This window comes from Sapajus apella, unplaced genomic scaffold, assembly GCF_009761245.1.
Source record: "Sapajus apella isolate SASKATOON/1434 unplaced genomic scaffold, GSC_monkey_1.0 scaffold13, whole genome shotgun sequence".
Lineage (NCBI taxonomy): Eukaryota > Metazoa > Chordata > Mammalia > Primates > Cebidae > Sapajus > Sapajus apella.
Genome location: NW_022436953.1, coordinates 14,004,780 through 14,019,499, shown reverse-complemented (window position 1 = coordinate 14,019,499; position 14,720 = coordinate 14,004,780). Strand labels below are relative to the sequence as shown.

The 14,720-nt window shown below is 41.7% G+C and overlaps 1 protein-coding gene across 3 annotated transcripts in view; it reads right to left on the bottom strand.

Annotated features, from left to right (window-relative positions):
* The window catches only part of RBM20 (RNA binding motif protein 20), a 204,789-nt gene extending 195,645 nt beyond the window's left edge, over window positions 1-9,144 (bottom strand). Inside the window, exon 1 of one of the 3 annotated variants that reach the window (XR_004269967.1) lies at window positions 8,841-9,144. Coding sequence is in view for 2 of the 3 variants with exons in the window: in XM_032281593.1 (XP_032137484.1) it covers window positions 8,841-9,028 (188 nt within the window). In the remaining variant the exon portion in view is untranslated. The remainder of the gene's footprint in view (window positions 1-8,840) is intronic. The other 2 variants (XM_032281593.1, XM_032281592.1) reach the window with 2 other exon arrangements.
* Window positions 9,145-14,720: the final 5,576 nt, after the last annotated feature.

The following is a 14,720-nucleotide window of genomic DNA, read 5'->3' as shown; positions in this document are numbered from 1 at the left end:
GAGAAAGTTAAAAATCTAGTGTTTATTGGCCATAAGGAGCTGTAGAAAGAAAAAATATTTTTTTAAATCTATTGTTTATTAGAAAAAAGTTAAATAACACTAATTTCCTTAGCTATGATAACAAAATTATAGTTATACAAATTACTTTCAAATAGTTTAGGAAAAGAAAAAGCGAGAGAGAGCACACTCAAGGGCAAGCAAGAATGCAAATATAGTCCCCCAAAAGCAAGGTTTACTTTTTAAAAATACAGTCTAAATTATATCTTTGGTTGAAACGAATGTGAAGCAGAGTTGGGGCTGGGGTGGCAGAAATAAAAACAGCCTTCCTATAACTGGCTCGGGAGTAAGAAGTAAAATGTGTTTTGCTTCCTTTAAATAAAAATATTAGTTATGCTTTTACATCTCAAAAGGTTCATCTTTAAACCAGAGCTTGAAGGGTGTCAAGAGTATGTTTCTGGGTATGAAACGAAAGTAGGTATTGGGTTTTTTCTCTATTAAGGATCCTTTGGGAAAAAAAAGTAACCTTGAACCAAGAAGAGAAGAAAAGAAAATGTGATGGTCTGACCATCACAGAAAGGAACAGCATGAGACGCCCAGGAGAGACCCAGTCTATTGGCACTCCCAGAAAACCCTGTGAGGGTGGGTGGGCAGGATGGGGTGGGAGGAAATGACACAGCCAGGGGGGCTTTTATCAACCCCCTTGGGGGGATGTGAGCAGACTAAAGCCGATAGATAAATGGTTATTTTATGAAAGCCTCCATTTCTCTCTCCTCCATTCCCAGGCAGACAAAACGGTGACCTAGCAGAAAAAAATAATAGACAGAAATATGGGAATTCTCACCCCAGCCTGATGACTCTCTCACTGTGTGACCTTCAGCAATTCACCTGACTTCTCTGATGCTCATTTGCCTTACCTAGAAAAACAGGAAGGCTGGGCTAAAGCAGCAGATGCCTTCCAGGACTAAAATCTAAGACGCTAAAGGGCAGTTCAGTCTTCAAGACAGTGCAGTACCAATGTGAGATGTCTACTCCTGCTGTTTTTAAAAATGAAATACTCTAAGGTACAGCCAGTTAGGAAAGGAAATAAGGAGAAAAAATAGTTTCATTGTTTTCTTTTTTGTAAAAGTAATACATGTTCACTGAATTTTTTTTTTAAATAGAAAATAATAAAAAGGAAGAAAAAAAGACAAACCACTCTCATTGCCCCATTCAGTGTTAGAACTACTGTTAATGTCTTTACATTTGTTCTTCAGATATTTTTCAAGGCCGGCAGGCACCAGCCCACACTCATACACATCTTTTCAAAAACAAACATGAGATCTTTGTGTACATGCTGTTTGTAATTTTTTTTAGTTAACATTATGTAGTTCTCCTTCCAGATCAACCACTGCAAAATAACAGCATCACTCTAATGGCTGAGTGGTACATGACTTTATACCTCCACATGATTTTTCCAACTGAGAAACATTTAGATGGTTTCTAATTTTCCCTCTTCCAGACAACATTGCGATCAAGATTCTTATGTTCATCCTCATTTACGTACATAAAGACTTTAAATCAAGATTTAATCACACACATCTCCCTTTTTATGCAGAAGATTAAAATATAGATCATTTCAAATATCAGGTAAAGTTTCTCCACAACTCTGCTATCGCCGGCGCAGGAGGACGCAGCTCTGGCCCCGCGGCGCCCACATCCTGGCTCTGGAAACACTCGGTCTCTAGATTCAGTGAAGCTACATGGAAGCCTGAGGCCCAGCTTTGTGACAACAACGACATCTGCAAGGCTGCAAAAGGTTTTAGGGCGAGCTCCAGGCCGGTCTCTGTGGCCGAATGACTGTGCATGCCGGCTTAGGAGTCCCTGCAGCAGCCACAGCCACACTCCTGTAAAACGTTTGTGTGTCCCATGTTTACATTCTCTGCCTCTGAAACCAACAATCTCACCAAACATACTCCGCCAGGCTGTGTTAACACAATCCAATTCAGACACATGAAAATTATTGTCTCTGTCTCCTAAACTGAAAGTGCTGCTTTCAGTTTGTTAAAGTACTTACTCTAACATTCCAAAAAATTATTTTTATACCAAAAACGTTTTCAGAGATTGAAAAACAGTATAAAACTTCTTCTGGTTCACTGACATTAGTGTTTATTTTTCTGACTTTTAAAATTATGCTACTGTTCCAAATATTCTTTGTGAATGCCGGAGAAAGCATTTCATTCTCTTTTTGTGGTTCTTGTTGTTTTCATGGGTGTATCAATGTCACAAACATGTACCTATGTCCATGGCTAAATTTAACTGATATGGGACATATTTTGTATCAGGTGATAAAGGAAATGGATGGATGGAGTCATTCTACATTGGTGATTACTCCATAATTTTGCTAAGATTTGCGTAAGAGCCACCTAATTTTATTCTTGGAAGAAACTGCAATTGATCATTTCCAGTCCCTGGAGAGGCTAGATTAGGAAGGTTAATTGGCTTGTCCAGGTCACCGACTCAAAGTCTGCAAGGTTTTTTCCTCTCTGGCACTCCTTGACAAAAGCCCAATAATTAATTTTGAGCAAAGATGCTCATTTTACACCTGACAACATCAGGCTGATCTTAAATAGCTCTGTTCAATAATTAATGCAAAATAAACCAAAAGCAGAGATTTAGCGAAGCCAATTCATCTTGAAAATACATATTACCTAGTCTACTCCTGAAACTGGAGGGCAGGTTGAAGGGCAGGCCTAACGAAACTTAAAAACATATTTGGGAAAGAGTCTACAGAGAAGTTGTAAAACCGAAAAGTATTTAAGATGTCCAGACAGCAGCAACTGGAGGTTTCCAGGTTTGGGCCAGAGTGGGAACTGATGGGTCATTAGTGTGATCAAGAGAAAGCAGGCGCAAAGAAAAGGCAGAAGCAAACGGCCCTGGTACAGCCTTAAAGCAAATACCACATTAAAGAAGGCAAAAGTGGCGTGAAAACTATCTTCATGGGGTAATAACCACCCGCAAACACACACATGACCCCTGCCTTTTGTTCCTGAACACATGGAAAGATTGATTTGAGGCATGAGTTATTAACACACCTTCATGCAAGCTGCTTAACTGCTCCCTTCTTGCTCATAAAGTACATTAGCACCAATATGTGCCATCTCCCCTACAGTTCTGCTGTCAGCAAGTTGGAAAAGTTGCCTTATAAACCATTGGGGGACTTACTTATCTTATAAAATCCATCAGGAGTTGTAGGGAAGAGGAAGATCAATCAACTTGACTGTCACTTCCACCGCAGTAAAGAGTTTATCATTTTAGATGGATATACCCAGCATATCCAAAACACACACAAAATATTTGGGAAGAGGGGTCCTTCTCGCTTTCACCTCCTCCCCCAACAGCTGGTAGTGATAACTAGTCCCCACACTTGCTATGTGTAAGCTTCTAAGACTAAAATCTTGTACAGCTCCTTATTTGGGTGGAATTTAAATGGTCACCACCCATGGAGCCAAACTATCAGCTCACCAACAATACCCCCATGGTGGGGTTGGAAACCAAATTCACATTCCTGATTTAAAAACATACCTTTTTAATTAGGATCAAAATCTGCCAATCTACTCACTGGTGGGAACAAGCAGTATTAGGCATGCAGGAAAACGCGCATATTCCCAAGATCCAGCCAGGTTCTTTAAACAGAAAGGGAACTGCCCCGCGCTCCTTTCTGCAAACCACTAATTACCATCTTTGCCCCGATTCTGGAATATGAATCACTTTACTTAATGCAAAACTTTTCAACACTCTATTCTAAACACAGCTACCAGTCTGTAGATCACACCAGCGGTAGATCCACAGCAACTTTCCCTGTTAAAATATACAAAATATCAGTTAGACCATCCCAAATTAAATAATCACTGTGGCAGCAAATAAAAATCAGATTAAGTAGGATTTTGTGACATAGGAGACCACTGAAGCTTTTGTCAGGCAGAAGACCAGGACGGATGAAGGGAGAGGGGAGTCCTGCTTCTGAACTTCTCTTTTGGGTTTTAACTCCAATATCTCAAGCTTCCTCCATTCTCACTTTCCATATTTAGTTCAGTCCATTTTAATTTCTATCCCTTGATTAGACCCCAGTTCCCAACATTTTGTGTATTCTTGTTTATCAAACCTGTGAATTGAGCTATATCAATGTGTTCCCTTGAGGACCGGCTGTTGTGGGCAGAGAAGAATATTAGTTTAAACTGGCATCAAGAACCTAAAGCCGCAAGAAAAATAAATCAGAGGGAGAGAAAGGAACTGGATAACGTGGAATCATCTCACTGTGAGTCAATCCTGACGTTTTTTTCTACTCTCGGGGACTATTAGAACAGGCAAAGTCATCTCAACAGATCAGAGTTCACATTCCAATGGGCAGATTTGGGCTTTTTAAATTATTAATTAGATAAATTGCTAAGAAGGTAGCAAAAGAATATGTGGGTAGAAAAATAAAAGGGGTGATCAAATTCTTTTCTTTTTCTCCCCTACAGCACTGGCATTAGAATGGCTCTGTGTACACCATATGCATAGTCCTTTACTGTGACTAATGGGAATAATGTACTACATTTCATAATACTGATCTCTTTGCAATTTGAGAAAAACTCACGATTGGATGACTATACATACTATCTAAAAACACTTATCACAACAAATGCTCAAGCAAAATTTCTTTTTCAGATAAAACTTGGAAAAGTTTTCTGGATAAGCAAAAGAACCATTCAGACTGCTAGGAAAACAGCCCCCTTCTCTTTTTCCCTGTTGGAGTAAACGCTTAATCCTCTCAGATGTTTTTCCTGCTGAATGCTTGTCTTATGTGCAGTTTAAGATGGTATTTAAAATTTTCAAAATTCCTTCTACAAGTGTATTCCTATTTCCCCTAATATTGGGCTCAAACCAACGTTAACTGGCACAGATGTTAGAAATTCCAACCTCTTTCCAGAAAAGACCAAGTATGAATGTAAGGGAATGCCCCTTTTTAGCAAATTCTTATTTCTTCTCTCTGATTCTGGATGTAACTGTCAGCATACCCATCAAAGTGGGTGAACATCATACCCAACTTGCCTGCGTTATCACTCCCTAATGGATACATGGAGATCCTTCCGAACGCAGAATGTCTGTAAAATTAGAGTCTGTAAATCAGAGTTGCTACTTATAACACTTTCTATTCGGAGTGAGGGGATCACTTTGCTCTGAAAATACATCCAGCCAGTGTTCTAATGCTATGCAGAGACTGTAAACTTCAGAGATCAAAGCTGGATTCATGTCTTCATTAACTATAAACACTTATATGCAGGTGGTACTAGCTATCAAATGCTAAACCAAAATTTTTCTATTTTTTATAATTACTGTTATTCGCCGCTTAAAAAATAATCTAGAAAAAAAAGTCATATGTACTCAAATATGCAACCTGATGTCATGCATTAGCCAGGAATATTTTGCTGCAAATCAAGCAAGTTAGGAAAATCACCTATACAGTCACTTCATAAGAGCAGTGCACGTGTTTGGTTTCTTTCCCCCATGACTGGTGGTACACTTTGCAGTTCCATCTGACTGCTAACATCAACATTTCACATGTAACTGAGTGGCTCTGTTTTCATTCTAATGAGCGCTTTAAAACTTGCAACCTGAAATTTAAATTTCTGATGTTCATCAAGGTTAATAAATAACTTCTTACAAATAAAGGATTAGGTTTGATTTTAAAGCTCACAATTAAAACAAAATAATTTTTAAAATAAAACAGTGTGAATGGTTGAGGAGTTAGATCCTTGTAAAATATTCGCCAGAATGTCAATGTTTTCTTATTTCTGCTAGTATGGAAAAATTTATATATATTTGTTAAGTTCTCAAATTATTCTGATTTCCCAACTTATCCCAAATCTCCTCTTAGGGTATTATTTATATTTTTTTGTTTCCTAAATAGCCTAAATAGTGTTTTATATACAATAATGCTTCTATGTTAGCCAATTTGGAGAATGCACATTTAAAATAAAAATCTTATATTAATTATCTGTGTCTATATGTGACTGATAATCTTTACAATGAACAAGAACAGAAAGGGTATGGAGATTCTTAACTGAAGCTAAGAATACAATGATAAGGAAATGAAATCATTGTACTCCAGAGAAATGTACTCTGGATGCAATCTTCACACATACTAAGACTGGCTTCGATAAAACAAACAAAATCAGTCTCATTATTATTCAACACACTTCATGTGTTTATCTTTGTAAATGTAGTATACAGCAGTTCTCTAAAGAGCAAATATAACATGTGAACAGGAACTGATTTGTATTATAATTGCTACTGCGGTTTTTCCAAAGTCATTGGCCTTTATCTAAAACGAAAGCCATTACTAATAAAAATCAGTAAACACAGATATTAAGTAGGAAAATGTTTGTAATCCTCAAATGCACAATGCAACATGAAGAAGATTGATGTTTCCATCATTTTGAAAGCAATCAAAACTCTTCCTCTTATGAGTAAAATTATGACCTCACTAAAATAATTAAAAAAAATAGAGGTTCTCTTATAATATTTAATATATGTTCCACTATAGGAGAATTTCATCCAAAGCTGTAGCTCACAAAATTCCCCAAATCAACAGGCAGACAACTCGTTTTGCAGCTGAGCGCAGTGTCTCCACTATATTTTCTCAAAGATGGCTGATGCAAACCACACCTCATAACTACACAAAAATGGTTGCTCAGATGGAATTATGCAAATACAGTTTCAAAATAACCTGCTCAAATTTCGGCCCATTAAAGATGAACCTACAAAGCATTTGCGACATCATGCCTGGTTCCAGCGGAATTTCAGTGGGTACTAAGGAGAGCACAAATCCCAAATCATCCTTATAAAGAAAGCCTGAAATGTAAGTACGCAAACATCAAATCCCATGGGCATATTCACAGCCCTTGGACCTGGCCCCTGGACACTGATCCTTCACCAACGTAAAGCAAGCAGAGCCATCAGGTGCTTCTTGAGGTCTTCATCCTGCCCTGCGAGTAGAAGGGGCCATCTTTGAAAAGCTGAGTCTCTTCTTTTAAAATAAGATATTCCAAAGATGGGATTTTCAAAATGGGAGATGAATTTACAGGGTAAATTATTTATTATATGAGGCAATTAAAATATCCTTTAAATGATCCATTTCCATAAAATGGTATTTATTTTCAACCTGGCAGTATTTCATAATCAGATGCCCATCTACAAAGACTTTTCTGTGACTGTAAAGTTCCCAGTTTTCTTCTACTTAAAAGTAAATAATAGAAAAATGCAGAGTGATTACAATACCAAAGCAACTTCAGTAAATTTCATATGCAGCCAAATTTCAAGCCACAAGACACTGGCTCGGTAAGAACCACATAAGATGTTTCCAAATTAATAATTGACCAAATTGGATTTTTCACTAAGTAAACTTTAAATTTGAAATACTTTTTTTTCTGTTGCTTTATATTTATATTAAGGAATAAAGCAAAATTTTAAGTATGGATGTACATAAATTGTCAATCATATTTTGTATTGGCTGAATAATTTGCAAAACATTAGAAAAAATGTGAAATATTTTCATTTTGTAATAGTTGGAAACTGTTCGTAGTTGAAAGTTATATAAAATATCCAGTTATAGCAAAAAGTTGTCACAAATGGAGCTTCAGTATTCCCAGTCAAAAACAGGGAACCATTTTGTTCCGAAATATGATAGCAGCGTTTTCTAACATTAAACTTGAATTTTCACGATTCTTTGTATTAGATAAATCAATCTTCAAAACAATAAATACTTAACTGCTATTTACTTCCATTTACACCCATCACTGGTTAGGTCTATTACTACATTTTAGTAAGTTTATAGGATTCAAAGCATCAGTAGAGCAGCGGAAAACGTCTGCTCTGTTCCAAAAGGGTAAATTTTGCTGTACTTACGTGTATTTATCTAATTTGTCAGTTTCGCAAACTTCTCATCATTCACTTTCCTACACTTCTTAAACTAGTTTTAAAGACTTCATTAAAAACTGAGTAAACCCTTAGGAGAGTAGAGATCTTTCAAATAAACCAACATTCTAGTTGGTCAAGTGAATTGCTGAAGGTCACACAAAATCTCAAAAGAACAAACAAAGCAAAGCATCACTGTTCTTACTTGTGTGTCCCTCAAATGGGCTGAAAGAGCCGCTAGGAGCCTATTAACCACCCCCAACCTTCTCAAGCATTGGGAAGGCCGACCTGAGAATTCATGACCCAAATCGCAAGAGTCACCCGAGTCACAAGATGGTAACATTAATGGAAAACCGTTGTGTAGCTGAACTCTTCGAAAGGGATTTCTTGAAAAGTGTCTACGCTTTCAGGGCAAAGCAAAATATGTTGTTTACGAACTTTCACCTCTCTTTTCACCCCAGTGTCACTGGTTGGCTTCAGGGGCACCATGAAGGGTGGTTTAATTTTTGGCAGCATTTTACTTACACACCCTCACGCGCGCACACACTCACGCACGACTCCCCATACATTCCAGCGTCCTCTTGGGACCAGAAAGATGAAATACAGTCTCTGGGCCATTTCCCCTCAATCGGAGCTATTTTAGTTCAAAATATCTAGAAACATCCCTGAAGAGAAGAGAAAGGTGATAAGGAAAAACAAAATAATTTCCCCTAAAGAACCCGGCTACCCTCTTTCCAGCCTAACAAATAGGCAGAAGGACACCGACTCTGCCCAGAGAGGGACAAGAAACTTCAAGACGCAAGAGGGGAGAGCGAAGTTCAGCAAAGACGGGAGATGAAGCCACAAAGGGGGCTCTCGGGGCGTGTCCACAGGCGTACCCCTGGTCCCTTCTCCCCCCCTCTTACCTTTGGATGATCTGGGGTAGGCCAGCTTGGGGCGGGGGCGGCGGCGGCGGGGGCGGCGGCTGCTGCATCCCTCGCGGGCCGGAGGGTGCCGGGGACGCCCGGGCACCAGGCACACTGCAGGCAACTCTGTCCGGCTGCTCCGGACCGCTGGGGTCCGCGTCCTGGCTCATGGCTGCTGCCAGCACCATGCGGGGCGAGACCAGCCCGGGATCGCGGCGAGAGAGCTCACCGGAGGGGCGGTCCCGGGCCACGGGCGCTCACTGGCCGGGGTCCCCGTGCCCAGTCCCCTTGTCCTTCCCGGTGGCGCGGGGAGGAGACGCGAGGGGCGGGGAGGAGGCAGTCCCGGCGGCACCGCCTCCTCCTCCAGCAGCTCCAGCTTGTCCGGGCCAGCCACGCGGGGGCGGGGGTCAGGGGGCGTCTCCCGACCGGTGGGAGCTGCTCTGCGGCCGGGGGCTGCTGGGCGCCTAGGTGGACCCGGGAGCTCTGCCCGCCAACCCCCGGCGCAGCAAGCGGGGAGGGAGCGCGGCGTGCGCCACCCGCCACTGTGCACTCTGCTCCACGGCGCAGCACACCGCGGGAGGAAGGGGACACACGCAGCCCGCGGCCTGCCACCGCGCTCTCGCTCCACCCGGGAACACCGAGGCCTCCAGCTGTCCCCGGGGATGGTGCGCGCGGCCTCTCGCACCTACTGCCCAAGCCCGGCGGACCGAGCGCGCCCAGGGTGTCTGTGCGCATCGCCAGTGCACAGTGCGCTGGGCCTGGAGCCCGGCCAGCGCCACTCGCGCCTGAGGGACCCGACCCCGAGGGGAAGAAAGCCTGGACTGGCCCCGAGGTTGGACTTGAATTGTAACTCAGGTCTCAGATGACCAGGCCCCGGGGCTCTCCAAATTGGCAGCTCCAGCTGCTGATTTCAGGGGGTCCCCGGAAGCAGCCGGTGGGGCCACCGTGCATTTCTGGTTTCTTTTTCTTTTCACTTAAAAGACCCCGCCACGATCCCACCAGCGCAAAGACAAAACCAAGCGTACGTTTTATTCTTTTTTATTGGCCAAATCTCCGTGGAAATGTAAAAGATGAAAAGAGTTTGCCGAAAACGTACAGTCACCCTCACAGCCTCTGAAGCCCTCTTAATTATCCTGACGCCCGCGTGCGCCGGTCCACCTGCACGCACCGATTCACAGCTGTGGACGCGAACATCCTAACATCCTGCGGGCTTTCAAGGCTGAGAGCCGCCCCACAAGGCGCAGCTTAATGTCCTGGCGCGTGGGTGCGAATATGCGAGGCACCTGACACAGCAGAAATGTCTAGGGAGCTGAGCAAAGACCAGAAAAAGCAGCCGCCCGGTAGACCTCACCGGCTGTCTGCAGTAAAGGAGTTCTAAGTCCTGACGCCAGCATCACCTGAGAGTGGAGAAAAGCGTGCCTTGGGTGCCTGGGAAACCACAGCGCAGGATGCTCCACGGCCTGGAGGGGGGTTTGCTCAGGTCGCCACCCAGCTCACCTTCCTCCCGCAACCACGCGGAGGAAAATTCTGAAGATGGGTTCCCTGAGACCTGGCAACTACTTTGAATTCCCTAGAAGACCCTTTCATTTCTCCCCAAACTGTGAGTTTCCAGCCTCTGGAAACTACGCCTATGCCTGTTGATTTCTGCCATCATTGTCTTTCTCTCTCCTTCCTTCTCTCTCCCTTTTTAATCTTCCTCTCTCCCTCTTCTAATATAAAATGACACTATCAATTCCTTGTATACTTAAAGATCAGTTTGCCACAGTTAGCAAAATTCCGCCTTACCAAAACAAAAACAAAACAAAAAAACGAGACGGGTGGGCAGGTCCCAAGGTAGGTAGTTAGCTAAATTGGTTGTTCCTTGTTCTACTTTTTCCCCGTTCTCCTTAATGCAGTTGACTAGAAAAAAAAGAAAAGAAAAAAAAAAAAACACCTGGTAAAGAGATGTTGATTGTTTTTCCCATTTCACAAATGAGGAGACATGAGGGTGATTTGTCGGAAGGATCTATAGCTAAAAAGAGGCTGTAGGAGAGTTTCGTCCAATTATCTGAATAGTTCATCATCTTTAGTTTCCATCACAAAATTCCTAACTGTGATTTCCTTAAAACTCCATCTTCCACCCCATATTGCCATCCCTAGACTTCCTTAGTGAAAGGAAATTACTTAAAATTAACATTGCAACTCTCCCAGCAATAAAATTAAAACTTTTTATATGTTTGCACGGAAGCTTTTTCTCAGAATCCTCCAAAACCTTGATGGAAAGAGCTCTGTGGTCAAAAAGACCTGTTTTTGTGTCCAGACTCCGCAATTTACCAGTGGAATGATTCAACCTCTCTGAATGTCAGTTACCAAATATATGAATAGGAACCGATGGGACCCTGGCTTGGAGAATCTCTGTTAGGGTTAGGGATAATGCGTCTTGCATATTTTGGGCAGAAGGTGTTCAATCTGACACTTATTACAAACATGATTTTTTTTTCTTTTTTTTGAGACAGAGTTTTGCTCTTGTTGCCCAGGCTGGAGTGCAATGGCGCGATCTTGGCTCACTGCAACCTCCGCCTCCCGGGTTCAAGCAATTCTCCTGCCTCAGCCTCCCAAGTATCTGGGATTACAGGTATGATTCTTTATATTCCTACCTTATAGCCAAATATTAATACAACAGATCTCAAACCCCAGAAAGCTGAGAGCCTGGAAGTCACATCGATATAAGTGAGTCTATTCACATTACATTTTTATTGGCAAAAAAAAGACCATGTTATATGAATGCAGCTGTCTGAATCTCAAAAATAATATCCTAGCGTATGTGAGAAAATAGGAAACAATGGATAAGTCTAGGTATTCACTGGGCTTTTCTTGCATCCTTTCTGTATGTTTGAAATTTTCAAAATTAAAAAAATGGAAAAAATTGAATGATTCATAGTTGTGTTTCAGAAATGCTGTCTCCATGATTATAGCTTAATATTTGCCATCGACATGTTACAAAATAACTTTGATTTGAAGGTAGAGGGCAACACAACAGCAAAAACCTAGAGGTAGTTGACGACCTTCCTCAGATCCCACAGAATGTTTTCCAGGATGACTTAGAACAAGCTTTCCATTTGCAAGTCAGACATTAAGTACATTCAACAGTTGCAATGAAAAATATTTCTAAATATTTCTCACTTCTTTCCCAGAGGAATGGAAAAGCATAAAGAGTCCTAGCTGAGACTGCAGACCTTGGGGTTATCTGCCCCTGGGCTCTCACCACTCCCCTCCCCGACGCCTGTGCTTCATAGTGACAGAAGCCAGAGAAATGCTGTGTGAGTCACCTGACTTGACAAATGGGAGCGTGACTGAGAGGTGAAGACTGATAACATCTCTCTTTGATCCTCTCTGCAGAAGCATCCTGTCCCTCCTTGACCTATAAGTGAACTACGATCAGGTGGTGAGGCTATTGCTGTTTGTGTATACGTTGAATATTTAACAAGCTGCTAAGTATTTTCATAATTCAACTTACTTTATACTCACAATAACTCCATGAGACAGCTGCTGTTAACTCTGTTTTATAATTAAGGAAACTGAAGCTCAGATAGCCACAAAATTTGCTCAAGGTCACCCAGCTTTTAAGAGGCAGAAGCAAGACTGCAGGTAGGTTGGTCTGTCCCCAAAGCTCACCGATTGTCTACACTACCTCACTGACAGAAGTGGAACTGAGATCTTACCTGTCTTCTTTCGCTGTGATGCTGTTGTGAACATAAAATGCCACCTGCATTGTGATATAACTCTGCTACTCATATCTCTTCAGATCAGCCAATTAAGAAATATTTAAACTGACCCTTACAAATAAGAACATTCAAAGAAATGAAGCAACCTGGTGGGAGGTGGTAGAAAGGGGTGGAAATAGGACCCAGGTCTCTATTATACTAGGGTCATTCTCAAACTTACTGGGGACTCTGGCACTCTGGCTTGTCCCATGATGTTAATAAATGTTCCAGGACTGCTTCTAGGAGCTTTCTCCCACCTTATTTCATTTAATATCACCATTTTGGAGAAATTAGAAGCACCTGCCCAAAGTCACTGGAATAATAAACAACAGAGCTGAGATTCACATGCTGGTCTGAATCACTGTGACCCTCTGTCCTCTCCAAAGGGGAAATATAATATACCTCTCAGTTGATTATGAGCATTCATCTCTGCAGATGAGATGATTTGTACGTGCGGCTGTTCAGCATATGTATACTGTCACTGTTATTTTTTAACAACAGTTTACTTTGTAAAGTTTGAAGACAGAGACATTCTCATATACTATCTGTGTCAGTTGCAGCAGCTCTTTGGAAGTGAATTGGAACTATTAAAATTGCAACAAGAGAAACTGACTCAGCAATTATCCTCCTAGGAATTTATCCTATGGGTTCATTTGTAGCAATAATCAAAGGTACATGGACAAGGGAGTTTATTGTGGCATTTTTCATAATAGCAAAAACTAGAGACAGCCAAAGTGCTGCACAGAAGGATGGGCTTTCAAAAAATGGTCTCTATGTACAAAAGAGTACAATGTAGCCTTTAAAAAGAAGTAGTAGGTCTGTATGCACTGCTAGGAATAGAGACCCAAGATATATTATTAAGGAGAAAATGCAAGTTTCTCAATAGTATTGCAGTATGACTAAATGTCTATAAAATCAAAGAGCAGAGAACATTTCTGGAAAAGTTATACAAGTAATTTTTAACAGTAAGTACCTCCTGAAATTAGGATAGAGCAGGAACCTTTTCCTTGCATGACATTTTATATTGTTCGAATACTTGAAATAAAATTTTATTGAAGTACATTTGAATTTTTGCTATGAACATGTCATTTTTTAATTAACCAATGACAGCAAAACTTATCTGTTTTTTCAACTAGTAATCATTAATGACACTTAGTACATTAATAAGATGTTTATTTATTTTTTATAACAAAGTCTCACTTTGTTGCCCAGACTGGAGTGCAGTGGTGCAATCTTGGCTCACTGCAACCTCCACCTCCCTGGTTTAAACAATTCTCCTGCCTCAGCCTCCCATGTGCCTGGGATTACAGGTACTTACCACCATGCCCAGCTAATTTTTGTATTTTTAATAGAGATGGGGTTTCACCATGTTGGCCAAGCTGGTCTCAAACTCCTGACCTCCAGTGATCCACCTGCCTCGGCCTCCCAAAGTGCTGGGATTACAGGCATGAGCCGCCACACCCAGCCAAGATGTTTATTTTTAAAGCAAAAATTCATGTGAAGGAGAAACACACTGGATAATATATTGTCCAGTCCTTCTATCCTAGCAAGTCTAATAGACAGTTAAAAAAGTAAATCATTGGGCCGGGCGTGGTGGCTCAAACCTGTAATCCCAGCACTTTGGGAGGCCGAGGCGGGTGGATCACAAGGTCAAGAGATCGAGACCATCCTGGTCAACATGGTGAAACCCCGTCTCTACTAAAACTACAAAAAATTAGCTGGGCATGGTGGCGCATGCCTGTAATCCCAGCTACTCAGGAGGCTGAGGCAGGAGAATTGCCTGAACCCAGGAGGCGGAGGTTGCGGTGAGCCGAGATCGCGCCATTGCACTCCAGCCTGGGTAACAAGAGCGAAACTCCGTCCCAAAAAAAAGTAAATCATTAAGTTACTAGCAGTCACACTGATAGTTATAAGCTACTAATCGGACAATTACGAATACATATGAAGCAGCCTATCATAGATCATCTTAGCCATAAGATATTAACTGTGGTCTGGGTGTTAGTAATAACAGTTACCATTTCTTGCTTTAGAGACAGAGTCTCACTCTGTAATCCAGAGTGGAATGCAGTGGCACGATCATGGCTCACTGCAATCTTGAACTCCTGGGCTCAAGCAATCCTCCTGCCTCAGCCTCCCA